The sequence below is a fragment of the Carassius auratus genome, chromosome 11, assembly GCF_003368295.1.
Source record: "Carassius auratus strain Wakin chromosome 11, ASM336829v1, whole genome shotgun sequence".
Taxonomy (NCBI): Eukaryota; Metazoa; Chordata; class Actinopteri; order Cypriniformes; family Cyprinidae; genus Carassius; species Carassius auratus.
The window spans coordinates 15,802,484-15,827,843 of record NC_039253.1 but is presented as its reverse complement, the minus strand read 5'-3'; the positions used below and the strand labels follow the sequence as shown (position 1 = coordinate 15,827,843).

At 35.9% G+C, this 25,360-nt stretch overlaps 3 protein-coding genes across 7 annotated transcripts in view; all 3 read right to left on the bottom strand.

Annotated features, from left to right (window-relative positions):
- Positions 1-3,772, bottom strand: part of LOC113111189 (segment polarity protein dishevelled homolog DVL-1-like) — a 30,671-nt gene extending 26,899 nt beyond the window's left edge. The window contains exon 1 of the mRNA XM_026275712.1: positions 3,047-3,772. Coding sequence (XP_026131497.1) covers positions 3,047-3,216 — 170 coding nt within the window. The 5' untranslated portion in view covers positions 3,217-3,772. The remainder of the gene's footprint in view (positions 1-3,046) is intronic.
- A 688-nt stretch (positions 3,773-4,460) lies between these two features.
- Positions 4,461-19,934, bottom strand: LOC113111188 (matrix remodeling-associated protein 8-like). Its single transcript, XM_026275711.1, has 10 exons — positions 19,676-19,934; positions 16,516-16,542; positions 15,651-15,953; positions 15,459-15,560; positions 12,987-13,454; positions 7,375-7,536; positions 7,094-7,151; positions 6,925-7,007; positions 6,769-6,843; positions 4,461-6,171 (listed from the first exon to the last, which is right to left on the bottom strand). The coding sequence occupies exons 1-10, from the start codon at positions 19,722-19,724 to the stop codon at positions 6,146-6,148; spliced, it is 1,353 nt and encodes a 450-aa protein (XP_026131496.1). The 5' UTR covers positions 19,725-19,934; the 3' UTR covers positions 4,461-6,145.
- Positions 19,935-21,263: 1,329 nt separating this feature from the next.
- Positions 21,264-25,360, bottom strand: part of LOC113111187 (pleckstrin homology domain-containing family G member 5-like) — a 37,341-nt gene continuing 33,244 nt past the window's right edge. For 4 of the 5 annotated variants that reach the window (XM_026275708.1, XM_026275706.1, XM_026275709.1 and 1 more), the window contains 2 exons: positions 23,874-24,839; positions 21,264-22,225 (listed from right to left, as the gene is read on the bottom strand). In XM_026275708.1, coding sequence (XP_026131493.1) covers positions 22,216-22,225; positions 23,874-24,839 — 976 coding nt within the window. In that variant the 3' untranslated portion in view covers positions 21,264-22,215. Of the gene's footprint in view, positions 22,226-23,869; positions 24,840-25,360 lie in introns of those variants that run through there. The other variant, XM_026275707.1, reaches the window with a different exon arrangement.

The following is a 25,360-nucleotide window of genomic DNA, read 5'->3' as shown; positions in this document are numbered from 1 at the left end:
AACGAAATGGGGGTAAGTGATTAATGACAATATTTTCATTTTGGGGTGGAGTATCCTTTTAAGATTTATTTGCATGATGTCATAGTGAGCATTTGAATAGAAAATGTTGAGCTGTAAAAATATAAAAACTTTTTCACAATGAAAATCATATTTAAATGAGGGAAACATTCAGTGTTATAGTTACCAAATTGCCATTCTGCACTATGAAGACAGGATACAGTGTCACTGTGACTGTGATTTGTCCTGACCAATCTTTGGTGAGTGGAGAAGGTACATTTTGGCTTCAAATCTTAGGTGAAAATTGTCATTTTGACTACACAATAGTGGATTACTAGTGGATAAATATTTATCCATGCCATGCAACATTTATGTTTTTTCTTAATTAATGTATTTCTTCCAACTGATAAGCTGGGATCTTCCGTTTGAGTTGACACAGAGGTTTTATTTCTCCAGAACGCGATGTGTCAATGTGATTTAGTGGGCATCCCTCACATAAACTAACACTCAACAAAAACATATAAGCCACAAAGATTAAAAAAAAAAAAAAAAAGGTTCTACATAACAGGAATAATTGACCTGTGACCCCTTACTAACTCAAGTACCTGACAGAAGGAAGAGTGTTTACCTGAGAAAAGAAATCATGCATTTGAATAAATACAAATGTACATGTATTTAAATGAAAAGGTTCAGTGCTCATCTAATCTGTACTTTGCAATGGAAATTCTTATCATTTCATGAGAAAACTAAGTTTTGTGATAAACATTTAGAGCATGTGAAGTTTGCAGGACAATACAAAGTAAATGTAATGTCAAAGTAACAGCAGGAAGCTAAGAAGCTTAAACTTAAATTAGACAATCAGATGACAAATGCCACGTCACACAGTCGAATTGAAATTAATTCGAATGACACCATAGTGAGTGTTTAAAGGGAAAGTGTAATCTACGTTAATGAAACGAATGTGGGAGTCAATCAAAAACATTAAAAGGATAGCTAACACAAAAATTTAAATTCACAAGAAGTAGTGAGTAGTATTTACAGGCTCAGTGAGCAAAATGTATCTATAAAATGATTTTCATTTAAAATTAGATGTCTAAGACGTTTTAGAGAAGGATAATAGATGAGTTCTATTATCAAATGCAATCAAATGCAACAGATTTATGGAATTCACTTCACAATTCACAAAAAAACAACTTCAGATCTGAGATATTTGTACAGTAAACCACTGCCATAATAATACAAGCAATCATTATGGCAAAAGGAAAACAATAATTAACCCAGCATTTGATGCCAGCTGCAAATAAAGACATAATGAGTAATAATCAACCACTTACAAGACAGTTTGTAAGCTAATGGCCTTAGAAAGGATCTAATTGCACTTTCTGGTATGAACAGCCTGAGGCACCGGTCTTTGCAAAGAATCCTTATCAGGATCTAAGTATAATGGTCTGAAGTGGCTTAAATCAAAGAAAATCTGACTTGAACGGCAGAATCATATTCAAAATCACTGTTTTGTGACTATCCTACAGTATACATAGAAATAAGTGTAAACTATGATCTAAAATTTGCATAACAGACATAAAAGCAACAGATTAACTTACTGCTTTGCAAATGAGAATATTCTGATATATTATCTCTGTGTGTAGATATATCCTATGCTGCAGCTGTACATTAAAAACAAGCATCTGTTTCAATATACTAACATCACAAGATGGGTACGTTAAAAACTGATAGACATATAATAAGGTAGACTTTGAAATGTAAACAATGCTCAATTTGTACTAAGGGGCCCAAAGTGTGGCAGGAAAATATGCCCCACATTATTACACCAGCATCAGCAGCCTGGACTGTTGATGCATGGCAGGACAGATCCATGCTTTCATGTTGTTTCTGCCCAATTCTGACCCTACCATCCAAATGCAGCAGCAGAAATCGGTCTCATCAGAGCAGGCAACCTTTTTTCAATTTTCTATTGTCCAAGTCTGCTGTGGCAGAGCAAATTGTTGTCTCAGTTTCCTGTTTTTAACTGACAGCAGTGGCTCCCGGTGTGGTCTTCTTCTTCTGTAGCCCATCTTCAAGGAGATTCAATGTTCAGAGATGCTCTTCTGCATAGCTACAGTAGGTTGTAACGTACGGTTATTTGAGTTACTCTCGCCTTTCAATCTTCTGGAACGTTTCTGATCATTTTCCTCTAAAATCAACAAAGCATTTACAGAAACCAACAGAAATGCTGCTTACTGGTTTGTTTTTCTCTTTTTCGGATCATTCTCTGTAAATGGTTGTGTGAGAAAATCCCAGTAGATCAGCCTGTCTTGCTCCATGTTTAAAGTCCCCTGACCATCTCTACTGGCATGTGATTATTAGAGAATAATGACAATCACATCAGACTGCTCGGACAAGAATAGAGTGGACTTATTCATGCCACCAATTTAACATTCAACCAAATTATCTCATAACAAATTACGAGCATCACATCACAAATGGCCACGCTGACACATATAGAGCTTAAGTGGTTTAAGATGGTATCCCAGTCTGACCAAAAAACAAACAAACAAAAAAAAACCTAAAACTGACTAGCCTGTCCAAACCGGGAGACCAGCAAACTAGCTTATACTGGTTTAAGAAGTTTTTTTCAGCAAGGTTGTAAAGCAAGATTTCACAAGATGACAGAAAATCAGGAATCAGTCAAAGATAAATGTAATGTTAGTCTGTTACTGACAAGTGTCTGACATTGCTGTGTTTTCTTGCTAAAGGTCAAACATCGGTTACCATGCAAACAAACCAGTTCAAATGCAAATCAAAGAAGCAAAAAGATGAATAGCGTGTTGTGCTACTGTATATTGAACTACTACAGGCGCATACTGTATTCTGACGCTGAGCCCACAAAGGAGGAGATACACAGTCATCATCTCCCATAACAGACAGGTGCCAGTGACGACAAACCATCAATGACAGCTTCATTCGCAGCCAGGACTGAATACAATGAATGAATGAATGAATGAATGAATGAATGAATGAATACAGTGACAATTCCCATCATTTGACTTACCCAAAATCTTGATCCATAGATTTAAAGAAGAATTTGTAGCTGTTGACCGGTCGGTTGCTGAGGACATTTTTGAAATCTGCCAAAGTTACCTTCTCTGGAGCTACTGACAGTTTCACCAGATAAGGAGTTTCCTCCTCGTCTATATGGTAAATGATTTTAGTCTCCGCCATGAGAATACGGTGGGAACAATTGCCGGAGAACAGCGCGTGTTCCTGATGCTGTGCAGAGACAATAAATAAAATGTCTAAAATAATGGATGCTAAATGAATTCAATCACGCATCTGGCGCGACTGGAGCTAAGAGCTAAGCGAATTTGTAACGCTAAGACTAAGAACACAGCCATTATTGAGGCCTGATAGATGTCTGCTGCAGCCCACTATGCGGGGGTTTTGCTGCCTGTATTGCAGAAACAGGAAGGAAAGGTTCACATCCTTGAGAGAATCAGTCTGGAATACACGAGCCGTTCTTCTGCGCAGTGCTGCCATCGTGTGGGAGACAGAAGCCATGCACTCTTCTGAGTCCGGATTCCAGTTGGCTCTTGGCTATTTATTAGTACTTACGAAGCAAATATTAAAGACTTCTACATCCTTTAACTCTACCCCATGACTAAACGTAACTACTACAACATTTACTTTACTTTCTATCAATAAACAGCAGTAAGTTTACTAAGGGGAAAACTCATACTTACTAGTGAAAATGTGACCCTGGACCACAAAACCTGTCATAAGGGTATTTTTTTTATTTTTTTTTATTGACGTGTATACATAATCTGAAAGCTGAATAAGCTTTCCAATGATGTATTGTTTGCTTTAATAGGACAATATCTGGTCAAGATACAACTATTTGAATATCTGGAATCGGAGGGTGCAATATATATATATATAATTAAAATCGCCTTTAAAGTTGTCTGAATTCAGTTCTTAGCAATGCATATTACTAATCAAAAATTAAGTGTTAATATATTTACGGTAGGAAATTTACAAAATATCTTCACAGAACATGCTATTTACTTAACATCCTAATGATTTTTGTCATAAAAGAAAAATCTATAATTTTGACTCATATAATATATTGTTGGCTATTGCTACAAATATTCCCATGCTACTTATAATCTAAAAACAATGTAATGTAAAAACCCTAACCCTTTTTTGACTGCACAGATGTGAAATATCTTTCAAAAGTCAGCTGCAATCTTATGGAAGTTCATCAGACATTCCTAATTAGCTGTGGAATAATTTGAATGTTTTATTTAATGTGTTTAATTGTGGTTATGAAAGAGCAAATGTAAGTACTAATGGTTTCCAGAATCAAAACTGAGGTGTTTGATTTAGTTCGAGCATAATAAATCTTCTACATGACCGGCACATCAGCCTATTTGTGGGGAACAGAAAAAATACCATATACATCATGCAAAAGACATTCCAGAGGTAAAAAATTTATTATGCTTCGAAAGACAGAACATTGGCAGTGAACTGGAAAATTAAATCATCAATTATAAAACCACTCCAGGATTATCCATTATGTGGCATCATGTACCAAAAGCATTGTGGTCTACCCAGCAAATTCCTCTTGCAACCTCAATCAATATTAACGTGTTCTTATTTAGAAGCCTTTAAGGAAATCAAAAGGGTGGTTGGTTGGCTGAGTGTCATATAATTATCATAATGGGCAAAAGCATTGCTTCAGCTTCACCATAATAAACAGTTAAAGATAAAGCAGTACACATCGCATAACACTGATTTGAGCAAGCTAGGAAAGAAATGTTTGCATCTATCGTGCCTGAATTTTCATAGCCGTACTACTATAATTAAATTATTTTCATGTTGTACCAGTACATGCATTTGAATCAGTTTCACACTTAACTGTTTGCTGCAAATGCTCAAAGCTGCAATACATTACATTTAATGCCAGAATATTCAAATAAACTGTGACAAAGGCAGTTAGTTAGGTTTGTAACATGAGAAAAGTAAATATGAAAATATACAAACAATAACATGAAAAGACAATATTTCTAGGAGGACAGTCAGAATACAGAAGATTTTGATAGAAAATGTTACACATTAAGGCAATTGAAGCTTTTTGTGCTAACACGGCTAGTATTGGGAATAGAATATCAAAATGAACCAAAAAAAATACTGATTTAAATGGGTTTAGAATATTTTGAGTTATAATACTGAAATATTTTGGCTAAACTGACTGTGCGTTCAAATACCAATAAGAATGTAGACTTAAATCTCCATGTTTAAAACTGTTATACAAAACCAGCATAGATAATTGCAAGATTCAGTCTGGGCTAAATTATGATCTTACATAACCACATAGACAGATCAACAATATGATCAAAATATACTTAACCTAGTATAATTATTAAAATTGAAATTTCATTTCTTCATATAATATAGTACTTCATATAATATAGTAAATGTATTGAAAATGCTTATGAATTGTATCTTCAGAAAGCAGAGCTTAAACCTATTGAGAAGATAAACAAAGAATATGATCAAAGCGAAAAAATAATTATGCATTTTGTGATGCAGCAATAGCTTCTGCAGTATTTGTGGCCATACACAAAACTCATCTAAAACTGTACCAGCTAAATTGCAATGTTTTGTAAATTCCACAAAGAATAAGAAGGTTCTTCCTCACATAACTGTTCATGTCCCAGCCTCGGTCAGGCCTAATCTTTACATAGCTCATACCTCACACCAGTATAAACATTCTGACACTTAGGACACAGAATTCTGGGTGTGTTTTACTCTTACTCATAAATCGCGTGGCAGCACTGGGCAAAAATTCATTAAAAAAATGCAGACTCTTGCATTTTTAAGCTTTTTGCTTGTCATTTCAGTGCTCTGAAACAGTTGTTTGCCATTAGTCTGATATATCAGTTGAACAAAAGACTGCTGGTGATACTCCTTCTTGCTTCCTGCAAGCTTCACAAGAGCCAAACATATGAAGGATCTTGAGTCAGGATAAAAAAAAGATACAACTGTGTCGTCTCTTTTTCACTTATTTCCTTGCCATAGTGTCACCTCTCTGCATTTCATTCTTCATCCGTTTCCAGATCTGCCCCTGGACCAGCCAGTGGCAAGGTACCTCTTATTTCCAAGATGGCTTCTCCATCTCTGCAGAGAAAACAAAATGAAAAGAGAGAATATGTGAATTTTGGAAAACAAAGGCAGAATTGTTATTTTTGTTTAAAAATGCATTAAAACAGTAATATTGTTAAGTACTGTATTAAGTGTCACATGATACTGAAATCATTTTAATATGCTAATTTGTTGTGCAAGAAACATTTCTTATTAACGCAGTGCTGCTTAAAGGGTTAGTTCACGCAAAAAATGAAAATTCTGTCTTTAATTACTCACCCTCATGTTGTTCAAAACCTGTAAAACCTTTGTTCATTTTTGGATGAATTTTCATTTTTTGGTGAACTAACCCTTTAGTATTTTTGTGGAAACCACAATAAAAAAAATTCAAGATTCTTTCATGAACAGAAAGTTCAAAAGAAACAGAATCTTTACTGAAGTCTTTACTGTAATATTTAAACAACTGAATGCAATTAAGTGCAATTTAATGCAATGTTTATCTGCATCTGTCTGGTATTTCTAGTTGTCTTAGTGAACTTTTGGCTTTATTCATTGAAGTGAGCCATGTGTAAGCTTTGTAAACCTCTCTCAGATGAGGAAAATGGCAAAAACAATCACAACCAATGATTCTACCTCTGTCCAGGTCAATAGATTTTTGGGAGCAAAGTTTGGACATTTCTGCTTCCTTCAGAAGATTGTTCTTGTAGTCTGCGGAGACGAACAGAAATACATTCGTCCAAGTCTTTTCACAGTTGGTGCATTTTGAGAAGAAATATGAGGTAAACTCACCCAACTTCGTCTCCTCTTGGTTGCTTGACTTCACTTCTGGGATACTTCGCTCACATTCTTTCTTAACACATGATGTGTGGCCCCTAGATATGTGGCACACATTGACAGTTGATGCTTTATGCATAACTAATGTTCACAGATGGTGTTTTCAACATCAGTAGGTACTCACACATACGTCACCGTCGGCAGAGGTGCACTTTCCTCTTTACGTGGATCAAAATCATAGCCTATGTTTAAATAAAACACAAATATTAAAATCAAGTACAGAGTATAAAAATGTCATATATTACCGACATGTGATATGTATAACTATATGGCTGAAATACACTTCTGAAGTGCAACACAGACATTTACATTAAATATACACAACTGAAATATAACTACATGCCTTTTTAGAGCAATAAAAAGCAAAAAAACAGATGCAAAGGACCAATAAAAGGACATAAAAACCTTGTCCTTTCCGGTGACGTGTGAGGAGAACAACAGCCAACACGATAAGGGCCAATAAGAGGAGAGTCGCCAGGATGTAGCCCAGCTGCTGCAGGAAGTGACTCCTTTGCTCTGATAAGATGACGTTGATTACATGGGGCGGCACTTCCACCATATTGATGTCTAAAAGAGAAGATGATCAAGTATATGAGGAGTTTGGCCTTGAACTTGATCATTTTTTGTTATTTTCAGTAACCACCAGAGGGCCTTGTGCTACTTAAGATTTATGCTACACAGAAACCTTTGCTGTGTAAATGCACACTTCAGCACTCCTCAAGGAGGGATATTACAGATGTAAACATAATCTGATTTCATGCCCTCTGATAAATGAGACCAATATCATCTATGCTCCTGAGCTATTTATTCGGCTTCACATTAGCTAACATGGTATGACATAAAATACTGCATAAAAAACACTAAGCAACTGGACCCTGACTCTCAGCTAAAGACAACTGAAGAAGCAGTAAAGAGAAATCTGGCATTAAGGCTAAACAGATGTTGGAAATGATTGTTTCTGGAGTTCAAAACATTATGTTGGCAACACCAAGGTCATTGGATTGACTCTCAGAAAATACACACACTGATAAATGTATACCTTGAATGCATTCTAAGTGGCTTTGGACAAAAATATTAAACCTGAGAATGTAAATGTTTTAAGCGGTACTGTTTTTGCACTAGTTTATTTTAATTGTACTCTGAATTGTGTGAGAAGTGCCGGAAACTGCCACGTGTTTTTCAGCTAGAATGAGATCCACTGTTTTTTTTTATTTTTCCTGGCAGGAAAACATGGATTTAAATAAGATGAGTGGTGGAAAACAGAAGGAGGATGGGGGAAATGGGGAGGTACTACGTTGTTTATTTTACTGAGTGACTTTGTCATTTTGCTTCCACAGGAAAATTTAATAAATTAAATAAGCCAAACTTGCACCTCTTCGTCTATGATACAGCCTAAAATGATGACAGTATGACAAAATACTGTATGATGTCATAGTTGCTAGAAAAGAAGTATTATGAGATGTGGAAAATCACTCAGGGACTGTTATGTTTGGACCTTACAAAAGAGTCATGGCTGCCCTAGTGAAAAATAAATATATTAAAATGTATTTGAAATGTATTTATTTCATGCCAAGTATGCTAAAAATACATATTTACGTGTTAATGTTTTTAATTTAAATATCCTTCGACTGTACTAAAGTGGTATACCTAAAGCCTTCTAAATTGGAAAAACTAATTTTGTACTTTATGCACTTTAATTTTGCGGAAATAGTGCTGAAGTACAACCAAAGATGTAAAGATGTAAATCACTTATCCCCACATCGTTCCAAACCCATAAAAGCTTAGTTCGTCTTCGGAACACAACTGAAGATATTTTGGATGAAAACCGGGAGGCTTGTGACTGTCCCATAGACTGCCAAGTAAATTACACTGTCAAGGTCCAGAAAAGTATGAACTTTTACGGGATCAGAACGACATGGTGGTAAGTGATTAATGACAAAATTTTCATTTTGGGGTGGTGTAACCCTTTTAAGTCCAACATTATTCAAAGGTCATACAATCCTTGTCAATAGCGCCATCAAAACACATCTTAGACTTAATATCAAGAAATGTGCATTGAGCACAAATAAAGTATAAATATAACTTTTATATCAGTAAATCTTGATGCGATGTCAATAAATATGTTACTAGATTTAAACTATACTTACATGAAATAGTATGAATTCATGTTTTTTAATGTATTTTAAATTACTTTTTTACTAGGGTGAAAATCAAAGAGAGATTCTTGCTTCTTAAGATCTTATGAGGTTGGTGTTATTATTGTTTGAAGCATTTTATAGGCTTCTTACAAAAACAGCCTGAACGCCAGTGTATACAGTAAAATGTAATTATTGCCATTAAAAATTAAAACTATGCTATTATTAATATTTCTAACAGATCACTACAAATTGTTGTAATGCAATCTTTCTATCACCCACATCACACAAAACAAGCCAACTACTGTTTTAAAACATACCTTAGTAATTGTTAGCTGTAAAAAAAAACAGTTTCTGGCCTGTAATCTCAATCTTAACCTTTTATTGTGTATGTCTGAACCCAGAGCACTGAGGGGAAGACAGGCTAATATTGTAGGGTAGATTACTGTAATCAGTAACAGCTGAAGGATTTCTACACTCGTTTTTCAGAAGACCTCATAAAAAAGCCGGATATGACTGGTTACTGGCAGTCAAGAGCTGTGGTAAAGAACAACATAGTGTGTTCTGTCACAACATTGTACTGTTTTTCCTTTAAAACACTCCACTTTTTTGAAAATAGGCACATTTACCAACTCCCCTAGAGTTAAACAGTTGTGTTTTACCATTTTCGAATCCATTCAGCCGTTCTCCAGGTCTGGCGGTAGCACTTTTAGCTTAGCATAGATCATTGAATCTGAATAAATCATTAGCATCTCACTCAAAAATGACCAAAGGGTTTCTATATTTTTCCTATTTAAAACTTGACTCTTCTGTAGTTGCATTGTGTACTAATACCAACAGAAGATGAAAAGTTGTGATTTTCTAGGCTGATATGGCTAGGAACTATACTCTCATTCTGGAGTAATAATCAAGTAACTTTGCTGCTGTTCCATGGGTGCAGCAGGTGCAGTGATAATACAGAGCACCTGAAAATAGTAGGGACTATTTTCAGGCAAAACTTATCATTTTACGTCGGTGTTGGTACACGATGTAACTACAGAAGAGTCAAGTTTAAATAGGAAAAATATAAAAAACTCTGGTAATTTTTGAGCGAGATGATAACGGTCTAATCAAATTTAATGATCTATGCTAAATTAAGCTAAAAATTATAGACCCAGAGATCGGCTGACTGGATTAAAAAAACTCCCCTAGAGTTAAAACTCGACTGTTTTTAACTCTAGGGGAGTTGAAAAATGAGGCTATTTTTTAAAAAAGTGGAGTGTTCTTTTAAATGCTTTTTTACTGAAAAGGCAGCTAGATCATTTCAAAACACATTCATTTCTGTATCTTTCACCTTAGGTAAACCACAAAACCCACAAAGCAGACCTCTCCACAAAATTATTTTTTAACAGTGATTTTATGGTCATTATGCAAAGATGAGTTTTATTTAACTTCAGACTTCCCTTGCATGTTCACATCACAGATCATTTATAAAAGCAAACGATGCTCAAAAGGACGCCTTCCAGATCTCGAACAGCATTCTTTATTTTCTGTTTGTTCATGAGCAGATGTCTTCAAGAATAGTCGTGCTTATGATGATGTTGAGTTTGGGCTCATGATGAAAGCTAAACATTTTTAGGCCAAACAATCCAGAACAGGGCTTCCATGGGGACTTGTCTTTGGACCGTCCTGCTTCTAAGACCATAGGGGAACATCAATATGCTTAAACCTTGCAAATTTCGAACAGTTATTGAAATGCCAGATCCCGGGGAAGCTGAAAGTGAGTGATTCACATGATTAGAACCACCTGGTCTAAAACGGCTGAACTATAGAGGATAAACAGAATTATAAAAAGTCCTAAAAGGAAATGATTTTATGTAATGGCTGTGCTGGAGCCAGACGGTTTTCTTTTTCTTCATGCTTAAACAAGACAGAGGAAGGACTGACACATTTTGGATGGCTTAAGAACGGGTTGAGGGAAGGTTGAAGGGGGAATGAGGGGATGTTGAGGGTGGGCTGACCTAAATCCACAACAGTCTCCTCCTTATGGCTTATGGTCTGATGTTGAGCTCTAGCTACAGCTGGCCAGATGCTTTACAGATGAAGCAAACTTCCCTTTTCCTGCAGATAAACAAGACGCTGTCCAAAAACACTCCAGAAAGGACAGAGATGGAGTTGTTCTGAACACAAACTTGTCATAAGGCTTCATAAAACTTTTAATATCAAGTGCACAGGTTGTTTGGACTATTTTTCACGGTATTCTAATGTGTAACTTAAGAAATAAAGTCATATGGGTTTGAAATTATATGATGACAGAACTATCCCTTTAATTCAAGTAAGACAGCCAAGACAAACTGACATCAAAACAAAATACAGACACTGAACAACACAGATGCTCAATGCTTTTTGCCCCCCCCCTCCCAAAAAAAGAGGCCATGCAGAAATATTTTGTTGTTAATAATGAATTCAGCACTGCAGATAGTGTTTAGCTCTTTCCTGTCTTGCCCAAAAGTCTGTGATTATCCGCAAGATTCCACTGAGGTTTGTGTAGTCTAGGGTCCAGTAGACGCAGAATAACTAAACCACAGAAAATGACTTTCCCACATTCTCTTATTAGAGGTTATTCTGCCAATCCCCACTTTCTCTTTTGTCACTGTAAACAATCTTTAAAACGTATGCATCAAGCCCTCTGTCTCTTATATATTTCCTTGCTTATTTTTATCTCTCAATTCACATCACCTACCTCCCTGTCTTATGCAAAAAAGCACTTTCTTATCCTCCTTTCCTCCTGTCTCCCTGGCAATACCTCAAAGGAAAACATTAGGCTATCGAATGATCTGAACCAGAGCAGAACTCAAACTGAGAGAGCGAGCTGTGACAGTGGGAGAGAGAACAGCAGTGGAATGCAAGTGAAAAAAAGAGAAAGCGAGAAAAAGAAGCGTGCTTGAAGTGAAAGAAGAAAAAGCTTTAAAGGAGAACTGCTGCATTTTAATGAATGTGAACGTGGCAACCCAGACAGCAGGGTAACCAGATCTGCAGACTTACCTCAACCTCAGACTGTTTTAGTTCAGGATTGTTTGTTTGAGTTCATGCCCTGTGATTACATCCAACCTATTTTCTTTCTTCTTTCTTTTTACTAAATTTATTTAGCATTTAGTTAATGCAGATTTAATTCTGTAGACATAAAAAGGAGCCCCAGTGTGGTGGGTGTGTTTTATTTCTTTGGCTCAATAAATGCTAATCAAGTCATTCAAAACTGTTCTGTAAGACAAGTGTAGACTATACCAGTAACAAGCATCAACCCTTGCCTTTTTCTCATGTGAATATAATCAAAACCAAGAATTTAACAAACAAATAAAGGCAAATTAAATCAGGAGAACTCCATATCCTAAGACTCTAAAATGCAAATATATCATTTAACACATTTCTTCAGGATCAGCAACAGCTATTCTGTGATAATTTGGGGTAATTCTGGAAACACCTTGTGTGCTGTGAAGGTGTTATACATGACTAGCAAAAAGCTGGAATAGAGAAAACTGAATACATGAACTTGATTGAATTCATGCTTCTCATGATTGATCTCTTGACTCATATTTTTATGGTCACACTTTATTTCAAGGCCCAATTCTCACCATTAACAAACCATTACCTATGGTCTTTCCCTCATTAAACTCATAATTTGCCCCTTATTAATAATTAGTAACGTAGTTGTTAAGTTGGTGTATTGGGTAGGATTATGGATGTAGAATATGGTCATGCAGAATATGTGCTCTATAAGTAGTAATAAGCCGCCAATATATTAATAATAGGCATGCTAATAAGCAACTACTCAATAGTGAGAATTGGTCCTTATACTAAAGTGTTACCCTTTTTATTAACTGTCACTGTGAATGTTGCTCTTACTTGGGTTTTCACTGGGAAGATACTGAGGTTCATCTGTGGGTTCCTGAGGGATCTGAGGGACTGGAGGTGTCACGGTAAGCTGGAAGATGCGTCTCTCATGCAGACCGCAGTAGTGATGGTGGAGATGACAAGAGTATAGCCCCTGATCCAGAGGCTGGGTGTCTGAGATGATCAGAGAGAAATCTCCCTGCGAGAACGCTGTGGCAGATATATTCATCTTTTGCTGAACAAACAGTGGTCCATAGTGACGCCTCTCACCAGAAGCGTACAGGTCAATGAGCCGATCGGCACGGTCGTGTCGGACCCCTGGAGGCTGACGGTCCCAGTGCACCACTTGTTGTTGGTCCTCCTGACTGTTGCCCTCTGTCCAGATAGGCCGGCGGTTAACGCAAGGGAGAACCACTGTGCTGCCCACCAGAACCACAAACACTGCCTTCTGACCGTCCCAAAACCTTCTCTCCTTGCGTGCTGACAAAAGACAACAGCAGCATGGATATATGAGTATGCATATATAAATCAAGGAAGGGTAGATTACTTTTTTAAATTGCAGTCTGTTATTGATTATAGATTAGACATGTAACAAAGGTTACTCATTTTAGGTAACATAATTAAATACTTTTAAGATTACTTTTAGGTTACCTTTAGCAAACTTGTTTCAAAGGTACTTTAAACATACTATATTAAAATAAAAAGCAATTTTTCTTTTATATCAACTTCATAAAATGCATTAAACATTACATTGCACCAGGGTTTGACAAACTGGGGTTAATGTAAGAACTGCAGTAGGTTTGTGAGTTTATAAAAAGCTAAAAAATTATTAAATCTTAAAAATTTACAATAAAATATTAAATATAAGCTATTACATGTTTACCTGCATATAAATGAGACCATTAACTGAAATTAGACAAATCTAAACATGTGAATGTGTTGTTAAATTACTTGAAATATTCATTTCTTCAGAGATATTTCATTAATAAACATGAAAACAATGACATTACAGACCCAAACCCTACCAGTTTTGAAATGTTTTGTCCAGACTAGTGGTCGACCGATATATCACCAAGGCCGATATATCGGCCGATATCGGCATTGGACGGTAAGTTTTTCTGCTTGGCCGATGTGTTTGAGCGTGCTTATTTTGATAGCGTTTGATATGGTGATGAGAGCGGCAGCGCTCACAATCTCTCTCTCATTCGTCATTATCATTAACAGTTCTTACTAATAAGGATAGGAGTCTGCCTAATAATCAAATAGAATGGTTAAACAAAGGAATTAATGTATATAGAAAGTATTATAACAACTGCTTTTATATTAGGCCTATTAGTAATAGAAAGGCAAATATTATAATACTTTCTCGTTTGCCGTCAGCATTTTGCAAATATGCATTTATATAATTTAAACAAATCTTTGAATGACTAATGACTAAAATTTCACAAATCTTGCAAACTTAGTCGAATCCAGGTGTGAGATCCAGCATGATCACGTGTTCTCTGCATGATGGTCAGTCCGTGTGATTTGAATGCTTTAAACTTTAAACTGGTGATTTCAAATTATACTGCACTTTATGCATTTGTCTACTGTCATATTCGTTTCATTTTCACTGTGTGCTGTATATAAAATGAGGGTTACCCTGGCTTTATTTGAAAAAAAAAAAAAAGATTCCCAGTGCATACAAACCTCCCAGAATACTGAGTGCCCTTGGTTACAGTGTTTACTTTTTTTTATTATATTTGTATTTAAATATTAATTTATTTGCGAAAAATACTTTCATCTAAAGTATAAAGTATATCAGCATCGGCTGTCAAAAAACACATATCAGTTGACCACTAGTCCAGACTTCCATCATGAATCATTTTCTTCCATTGTGTGAAAAATATGTAATCATGTAAACCATAAAAAGTAACTGTAATCAGAGCAAAATGTAATATACTCTAATTACAAGCACTTCATTTTTGGAATCGGATTACATAATCCAGATTACATGTAATCACTTACTACCTAGCACTGTACAATAAAATTATTGTTCAAAATATATATGTTCTATTCTTTTGAACTTTCTACTCGTCAGAGAAAAATATATAATGGTTTCTACAAAAATATAAAGCAGTATAACTAATTTCAACACTGACGATAATAAGAAATATCACTTGAGCACCAAATCAGCGAATTAGAATGATTTGTGAAAGATCATGAAGATTTATGGAAAATTGAAATATAAAAGTAATTTTAAATTGTAATAGCATTTTACAGTATTACGGTTTAAGCATTATATTTTTTTAAAGGTTGCTGACTGGAGATGAACAGAAGATTGCAAAATTTTCTTTTCAAATGGTCTTCAAATTCTTTCCATTCTTTAATCAGCAGCCAGCTCCTTGTTTGGCACGAACTTGCACAGACTGAACAAGACGCAGGTTAAATGCCAAGAAAAGCCAGACAAAAACCTCCTCTGAATTATGAAGTGAATTTACCAACCTGATTTGGTGACATTAAGCTGAACTTTGATCGACTCATACAGGTGGCAGTAATGATGATGCAGGTTACAGGAGTAGATTCCTTTGTCACTCATTGCAACTTCTGTATGAAACCAAACAAAAAGATTTGAAGTGTGCAGATATCTAAGTTCCAGGCTGTTGCCTTTGTATTGCCAAAAAATTTTTATCTCACCTTTGATTACCAATGAGAAGTTGCCATCCTTAAAAGCAGTCTTGGGCATGTTTATGCGGCCCTGGTTGTAGCCGTTGTAGATGCGTTGGTCTCCAGCAGAAAACATGTCTATGACACGTTCCATTGCATGGTCTGGGCCACTACGAAGTAAATCCCAGTGCACTACCCTTTGGCGGTCCTTTAATCGGTCTTGTGTCCACACCATGCGCTGACTATGACATTGCAATACCGCCTGAGATCCCTGGGACGCGCTGATATTGTACATGGCCACCACCACGCCACTGCCATCACTTTGACCTTGCACTGAAAAACAAAGGGCCGGTTTCCCGGACACAGATTAGGCCTAATCATTGAAAAGCACAATCATATGTGCTTACCCAAAGTAAATGGAGCAGTGCTGTTGTTATAAACCATATGTTGCTTTATCGCCAGTAAACTAGTGTTTGAAGTAATTATAGCATTCTCAGTCCTGCAGCTGCAGATACACTAGGCACTACTGTACAAATGTTTGAGGTCAGTTTATTGAATGTTTTTTAAAAATATGATCACAAAGATGCATTCATTATATAAAAAATACAGTAATATTGTGAAATAACATTACAGTTACAATATTACAACTGCAATTCTTTTCGAATATATTTTATTTAACAAATCTATTGTAACAATGTATTTGTCATTACTGTCACTTTTGATCAATTTAATGCATCCTTTCTAAAAAGCATTCTTATCTTTTTTTATTAAACCAAACTGACTTTAGATTTTTGAACGGTAGTGTGTATTTGTGGATATTTACTGTATACCATAATATGCTTGTTACACTTTTGATTAACATTTTATAGTTTTAAGATGCATGTAATGTGCTTACCAGGGCTGAACAGGTATGAAGCCAGAACTGTGAAATAGGCAAACAGAAAAACGAGTTAAAATTATATACATTGGCCACGTCTAGGATAAACACAAGAGATGCAGGATTTATCACTGTGTTTTCAGAAATAACTGTTTAAATGATCATCTGATGAAAATCAACTGGTGCTTGAGCTCCAGTGTGAATCTGACAGGCTGGGTGATGCCAAACTACCCTCAGGAGGCAGCGGAGCACAATAAAACAATACTAAACTAAACAATGATAAAAAAAAAATATATATACATATTACAAGAAAAATACAGCAATAGACAAAGAGATTGAGAAATGCAGTGATGGCCAGCCATGTAGCCCTGTTTGTGTAACATTTTTATTTCAGCAAACATTTTGAGGAAAAATAAGCAGCATCAATATTTTGCAGCCCTTATGCCTGGAAGGACTATTTATGGATGTTTGTATGAGTCTGTAACCCTCAGAAATAAACACCTCTTCATACGTCTACAAGAAGAATCAAAACACTCCTGGCTAACAAAACACTCCTTAGTAATCTCTGGTAAATTTTAGACGTAGAATATAAACATTTAACTATATATTACCTAAACCCACATTATTCCTCAATTACTAGAAAACACTGAAATGTGCCTGTTCATGAGAGAATGTTTGATCTGTTAACAGAACAGTCATGTGAATTCATACAGGTTTGGATCAACATAAGGTTGAGTGAATGATGACCATTTTTATTTTAGGACTGAGGGAGTGGTTGGATTGTCCCAGATCCTCTCGCATTAAGAGGGTCTGCAGCAATCCAACCACTCCCTTGGTCATAAAGTGAGAACATTTTCTGTGCTTTCTTTTACAACATGCTGAAAATGAGAGATTTAAATGAAATGGGTTGGCTTGCTTTTTTAATTCTATTCTCACAACCTACATATTTAAGGAAATACAGTAAAAAGGACAAACAGACAGTCTGTTGGATGAACAAGACATTTTAATGGTTCACAACCAAGTGAAACACAACTACCATAGCATTTCATGAAAATTCAGAGCAGTTTGGTTATGTTTTGGTGACTACCATTCAGATAATTTAACCACTAATTTAACACGTTGTGCTCAATGATCAGTGCTATAAAATTATTTCATATTTTCAATTGTACAGTTCCTCTGAAAGAGCAGTCTAAAATGTAATGCTTTTTAGAGATTTTACAATAAAGAAAGAATTTTCATCATAATTAAACTGCACATTAAATACTTCTCACATGGGTTTTCATCTTTGTTTAGTCTTTGAGGGTTGTTGTATTTCATAATGATTTTGTGTCAAACGAGAGAAAAAGAAATGTACAGCAAATCCCGAGGGCATTAGAAAGGCAGTAATGAGGATGTGTTAGAAGCCAGAGAAACCACAAACATCAGAGCAAAAGGCAGATGAGGAGGAGGGAGAGGGTCAAGGGTTTGGAATCTGCTGAGGAAGCACTCTGAAATGCAACGATTTGTCCGTTTGCTCACATATCTGTATTTCATTCACATGTGCACACTCATATTCATACAAACACGTTCAGGGCAAAGCTACACCTGCACATGAAATTGTAAACCTAAAACAAATGCATCTCATTCTGTATCTTTCCTTTTTTTCCCCAAAAAAATTACAATTCTATGCCATTATGGTTCTCTTTTTCCAGTGAAAAAACTAAATAAATAAAAACAATTGGACCCAATTGACTTTCGTTGCATGAAAAATACTATTGCGTTTCAAAGAATTTCATTACATTTGGACATTCCTGTTGGAAACTGCTAATAAAAAGCTTATTTCTTATTTGACATTGCTCTATTTTCTTTAAGTCTAAAGTCAGGGCTCAGATGTTCTTAGATGACATTTATGGAACATGGAAGCTTCATAGGGACTGAATATAACTGAATAAAGAATTGTATTTTTGATGATGGAGATTATAACATGAATAGTTATACACCTGAAATGAGCCAGTGATCTCAAACTCAGCCCAGTAGAAAACTCAGAGCAGTGCTGTTTGTCAGGCTTGGGTTTAAAGCCTTGTATTCAAGGTTCATTAACATGGATTAAACTAGGTAAGACTTCACTTTTGTTGACTTATAGACCAGCTGAGTGTGCAGAATTATAATGTTCTGGTATTTCACACTCAAAAACTACAACAAAATGTGTAGTATAATAATTAGTGGATAAAGTGAATATAGTAAGTATAGTGAACGTTTTACTTTAGAAATGTAGTGTATGGAGCATTTAGAAGGCTGTATGGATGTAACAAATCCTTTTAGAAAATGTATGGAGGCAGATTCAGTTTACAGTGAAACATCGTGCTCTAATTAAGATGGGGGGAAAACCTGACCAATGGGGCAAGATTTTATGGACCAAAACTGGTTAATAAACCTGTGATAAGACGAGTAGATTTGAATAATATTTGTTTTAAATAAAACCTTATACATTTGCTGTTTGTTAAGTGAATCCACCCCAAGTCACTCTGGGGTTCTATATATGCAATTATATTAGGTAAGGGGAAATTTCTTGATTCATTTGGTCTTCAGCTCTTGGTAACTCGTCACTGGATCAGATACTTAAAAAAGATGAGAAAAACAATCTTGGACAAACATATCATACTTAACCAAACCAAAATAAAATACCATGCCACATGTGGCATTTATTCCACAGAATGTCGAGAAATATAGCCTTTTTTATGTGCTTAACTTTTGGTGATTCTATCAAACAGACCAGTTTGTTGGGAGCAGAAATTTTTCTTCGGGTTAGCTCAAAACAAAGTCATCAGTCTTGTACACGAGTCTGAAGTTATCTGCACCAGATGGTTTTGGAACTCGGGTCTGGGTCTCAAAAGTGCAAAATACGTACTGAAAAACCATTACATGACATTATAAAAAGTTTAAACAGCAGAGAATATTCGCAAACGTGTACAGTGACTCTGAAGACATGAAAAGATAAACACTCAGGAGAGAGTGACATGTAGGCTATCACACAAACACGCACACTTTGATGAGCATTTAATTTAGAAGTCTAGTTATATATAAGAGACCATCTTTATCCATTAACCTATTCTTCACTCAACTGTCAATGTAAACAGAACCACAATAAAACTTAATGAACAACACCAACTTGGTATTTGGATGCAGGTCAGATACTCACGTTGAGCCAAGAAAAGCGCTCGAGCGCACAAAGGTACATCCAGGTTCATGTCGGTTATCCTCTAGGGTTAATCACTCTAGGATGTGTTGAAAGCCGAATAAAGCCGAAATAACACGCCTATTCTCCTGACAAACTTCTATGGCGAAGAAAGACTTGGTGTCAGTCGACCAGCGACATCAGTAGCAGCAGTGGCAGTCTGCTCCACAGACCCACCTTCAGTATTCACGCTCTCTCCGCCTGGCCTGCCCCTTTAAACACGAACAAACCATGAGCTATGTCTCTGTCAGTATCCCTGTAATCCATCAGGGGTGCGAAATTAAAATAGATTTGCTGATGACTCAAGTTTTGCGAGCAAAAGAAAATCTCAAAGACAGTTCATATGAGAAAATTAAATGCCATAATGACTCTCAGATTTTGGGTTTTCGCAATTTTGTGTAAAAGTTTCAACACTGTTAAAAGTTTTATGAGGACTTAGCTATTAGCCTACGGCAGTGAACGGTTCGGTTTGACAGATCAAACGATTTCCGAGCAAGTGAGTTTGCGTTTCTTCTCTAAAACAATTTTCCCTTCCTCATATTGTCCCCCATGTCCCCTTACGATCATTCCGTTCAACTCATATTTGCTGTGCTAGGTCGGCTTTCAAAGTGTGAATTTGCGAACAGTAGGAGTACTAGTTTTTAAAACGCTTTGCAGCACAAAATATACAAATATATTAATTAATACAAATAATACACACACACACACACATATACATCTATGGCGTACCATATCGAGAGAGACACACGTGCTGTAAGACCTGGTAATAATTAGGCCCCAGTCTCTTTTTCATCAGGGGTTGGTGGTGTGTTTACAGGCATTGCTCACAGCATGGCTATGAGCTACAGTGCAGACTCAGCTTCCGCAATGAGCTATAAAACTCTGGGGTAACAAATGATCAAGACTCTGCTAAGAACCTAAAGACGTCTGCCAGCTAAGAGAGAAAGGACAAGTATTAACTACAGTTAGGCTACTTGAGGCTATAAAGTTGTGGAAGCAGATTCTTCATACTGAAAACTAATTGTCATAATTAATATAGCACGTGGCACATTCAGTTCTAAACATTATACCTTACTAAGTTATAACATAGTGCCTAAGAGGATTTTACATCTCGGTCCTGCTCATATTTGGGTTTAAATAAAAATTGTGATGATGTAAAATAGGTTGCTTGACCATCTCTCCATCAGCTGTACAAACAACATATGAAGACAAAGAAAAAAGTAAATATTTGCTGCCACCTTGTGGATCACTGGAATATTACAATCTTATATTTGACAGCTCAACAGTTCAACAGAATGATCCTGTAGTCTGCCCTCACTGCACTCTGTAACCCATGTTGCTTGAAAAGGTTAGAAAATGAAAAATATGCACACATTGTAAATTAAACATGATTAGGGTGAGACAAGGAGCATTCAGATTTGCTTGGAAGGACAAACTTTTGAAGTCACTCTCTGCCCCCTTCTTTGTTCAAATGTTAATTTTTGGAATATCTTCTCATTAACAAGTGATAATATCATTAATCCAGTTTCATAAATAAACAAAAATGGACACATTTTGGCGGTGGGTTTGGCAACAGAAGCATTTTAATTAATTTGCCGGTTGTGTTTTCTCTTTAGAAGCACTGTGCAAATTTGTAACCTGTAAATATTGAAGCTACATATGTAAACTGATCAAATCCAGGCATAAGACATGGATTCAGCCCTTATTTTGATGTCAATCGACAAATCAGAAATGATGCTAATCATTCAAATAGCAAAATGAAACATAACAATCAAAAGGCATCAACAATAATGTTATTTTCTGCAAAACAAAGCAGGTTCAATAAATACCATATTTACAGAACACTGAAAAACGAAAACAAAAAAATGCATGCAAGTTGATTATTGTGGCGTTTGAAGCAATAGTAGTCCACAGTTCTTTTTTCTTTTTGCATTTTTTTCTTTTTTTTCATATCAAGTGTGATTCAGTTAATTCCTACAACCTAAAAGAGTAACTCTATTTTAGGTGTTTCAGGAGCTACATCTTCTAGCATAACAAAAAAGCCCTTAGGACTCAGAGGTCAAATGACAACTCATGTGAATTCTGGAAGTAAGAGTGCTTTAGAGTTTATATTCATACTTTTTTGTGAAAACAGACCTCCACAGGGCAGTAATGCTTGGAGTAGAGGTTAAACGTTAGACACAATGTCCTTTTAACTCTGCAAAAGCCCTGACTGGTGCATCGTTAAATAAAAATTTACTCAAGTCTCTTTTTGTCAGACAGGTATTATACAAAATGAACCTTTGTATATATGACCCTTTAGCATCATATTCAATATTAAATTAGTGAATTATGATCATGGCTTTTAACTGAGAGTTCCACAGCGTTCTTGTTGGATCTGCCTTTTTATATTTGAGTCACTGAGTTGTACGTCCTCTTGGGTACAGATGTAGTCTTGGACTAAAGACTTGGTTTAAGTCCCACCAATAGACCAGCTAATGGCATCAGCTTCATTTACTCAAACATTATACTTCCCTAAAGAAACAGAGAGAAACAGAAAAACATTAATATAAACAGCAAATTTATAATATATCTGTGATCTGACATTATTTATATAATTTCAAAGCAACTGCCAAGCTTTTTCATAACAACAGATCATCACTTAAACATAAGGGAACAATCAGAGACCTTCCTCAAGGTAAAAATAGATACAATACATGGAAAAAGGTGAACAACTCCATACTCGGGATTCTAGATCCAGTCATTCTGGGTGGAGACTGAGATTATTAGATAAAAGGCACCAGGGACAAAAGCGCTGGATGTCGAAATGCCAACTTCCCATGAAGGCTAGACAATAGGGCCTTGGCTGACCTGTGCCTGCCTGACTTAGATCAGTGCGTCTCACCCTATTAAAAGCTATATTAGAAGAGCACAGTGTCTTCTAATGGGCGGAGTACACACTGATGGCTAATGGTGTGCCGCACTCTTTGGAGAACATTAACAATGAGGAGGACTAGCTGTGTGAGCATGTCTGGACAATGAGGGAGAATTCTGTAACAATGTACAGGAACAAACCCTCAGCAAGATATTAAAGAGAAAACAAGAGTTTGAGGGGCACATACTAATGCCTGGTGTTGACATCTTTTATAGCAAGTTTATAAGAATGGCTAATTTACCATGTGCAGCTGAAGAGCGACAAGAACTAAGCAACATGTTTGAACTGCAACTTGCTTGTGGATACAAGACTGAAATGATATTTAGCATTAAATATCAATATCAAATATCCTGTTTTAGGAACGTTTTCATGACAAAGTATTCTTAAGTAATAAAAATCATCATATCCAGGCAGGCATGAATTAAATTTAGTATAACAGATAATACCAAATTCTATTTTACAAATCTATACCACGTTTGAAAATTTAGAAGGATTTATTCAGGATTCAGGATCAAGAAGGATTTATTTTAAGGATGCATTAAATTGATTAAAAAACATTTACTAAATAAATAGATGTAGTTGATTTGAACTTTCTATTCATCAAAGGTACTTAAAAATATCACAGTTTTCATAAAATATTATGCAGCAATATGAATAAAAATATTCCATTCAATATTAATGTTTTCAAGCTAAAAATGAAGACTGAAATAATGACTGCAGAAAATTAAGCTTTGCCATCACAGGAATGAAAAATATTTTAAAATATATTAAAACATAAAATGCTTATTTTAAATTGTCAAAATATTTTATAATATTAATGTTTTTACAGTACTTCGGATCAGCCTTACTGAGCATATGAGACTCCTTTCAAAAATATTTAAGAAATCTTACTGACCCCATACCTTAATAGTAGTGCACTTAAAATTTTTATATATTTTTTAAATAATAGTAATTATAATTATATACTGTATAGTTTTTATTACAACAAGCTAAAGACAACTGGGGGAACGTCAGTATTTTTAATTGTCATGAAAAAAATGTCACAGTTTAAATATACCCTGAAACAGGCTTCCTTATCCACATACAAAATAAATATAAAATGTATTAAATAATATATATACATATATATATATTAAATATTATATTAGATTTATGAAAAGTATTGCTTTCATGTTATACATTAGAAAATGTATATTTTTGATTTTGTTTTGAAATATGACCTTAAGATGTGAAATATTGTAGACTTACGATGCTGTCAGAGTTGAATTGAGCACCATGGTAGCACGTATCCTGTGCAACTGAGCCACCGTCAGTTTCTTATGCTGCTGATGTGGCTGCTGGGATAGCACCAAGTCACTCTTTTCCTCCAGATCACCAGAGGGCAGTGTCTCATTCTCTTTAGTCTCACTGTCTGCCTCCCCATTGGGGCAGCTGAGGGTCCTTTGCACGTGCCTGCCCTCTGCTCTCCTCAGCGTGTTGGTCAGCTTGCTCGACAGTGCTTTGGGGTCTCCATGGAAGTCTTCCTCATCTGACTGGAATCGCTCTGTGCTGTGAGACGTCTGTTTGGGGAGGTGCGTTAAGCTCTTGCTGACATTGTTCCTGCCAGAGGAACAGCGAGGAGCTGTGAGGCACTGAAGCAGGTCATCCTCGGAGCGTGACCTGAAGGCAAAGTACTGCAGGTAGTCTGGACGGGGCTGGACGGGCGAACGGCGCCGCAGCGTATGTGAGCAACAACCCGGAGCCTGAGACGTCCCAGAAAAATCATTCTTCTCCATGTTTGCAAGGCCATCTGAAACATAGGACTCATTTACAGTAATCTGAGAGCCGTTCCAGGTTATTGAATCCTCCTCATCAACATCTTCATCATCCTCAAATGCCTCTTCCTCCTCCCCAGCATCAGTCTCTTCTCCCTCGCTCTGGCAGACTGCTCCCTCTGCGACCAGGGACTGAGGCGAGAGAGTTCCGTACGCACTGTCTATAGAAAGAGAGCGACTTTCTGAATCCATGTCTGTGGTAACCAAATCACTCAGACCTTCCAGAGTTTTGCTGTCATTAGTAGAGAAGGAATCCTGCAGGTTTGATGAAGACAGCAGGGAGTTTCTCAACGATGCAGTCTGAACGGTCGACAAGGACCCAACCTCATCCGTTTCTTCCATAGCTGCCACGGAAAGAGTTTCCGTGGATCCATCAGAGTGACTTGGTGAAAGAGAGAGGCTTTTGGAAAAAGAAAATGAATATTTATTAGACTGCTGGATGTACTTTTATCAATAAACGTAATTTAAGAAAAGGTCATGCTAAGATTGTGACAGCGATTCTGATAGTTACTAGTACTTTACAGTAGGATTTATTGTGATGATGATTTTTTTTTTCATATTTATTTATTCATATTTGAAAAAAAAAATTATTTAAAAAACAGGCCCTCTAACACTAGCACTCTCTATTCTTTTTCTATTGTTTCTACTGGTTTACTTTTTATTATAAAAAATGACCCTCTAACATTTTGATTGATTTTGATTGCTTCAATTCTACCCATTTGTAAGTCTCTGTTAAATGTATCTGTTAAATAACTAAATGTAAATATATATTTAGGAATATTTAATCATATTTATTACATGTATTAATATATAAAACCTTTAAAGAAATGTCACACACACACACACACACACACACACACACACACACATAAATATATATATATATATATATATATATATATATATATATATATATATTTG

Excerpts from the sequence above, each read along its gene's own strand:
- LOC113111188 (XM_026275711.1), bottom strand. The coding sequence starts at position 19,724 with ATGAACCTGGATGTACCTTTGTGCGCTCGAGCGCTTTTCTTGGCTCAA. Across the intron at positions 7,008-7,093 it reads CTGCCGACGGTGACGTATGT|GGGCCACACATCATGTGTTA; the intron begins GTGAGTACCTAC and ends CCACATATCTAG. Across the intron at positions 6,844-6,924 it reads CCAAGAGGAGACGAAGTTGG|ACTACAAGAACAATCTTCTG; the intron begins GTGAGTTTACCT and ends TCGTCTCCGCAG.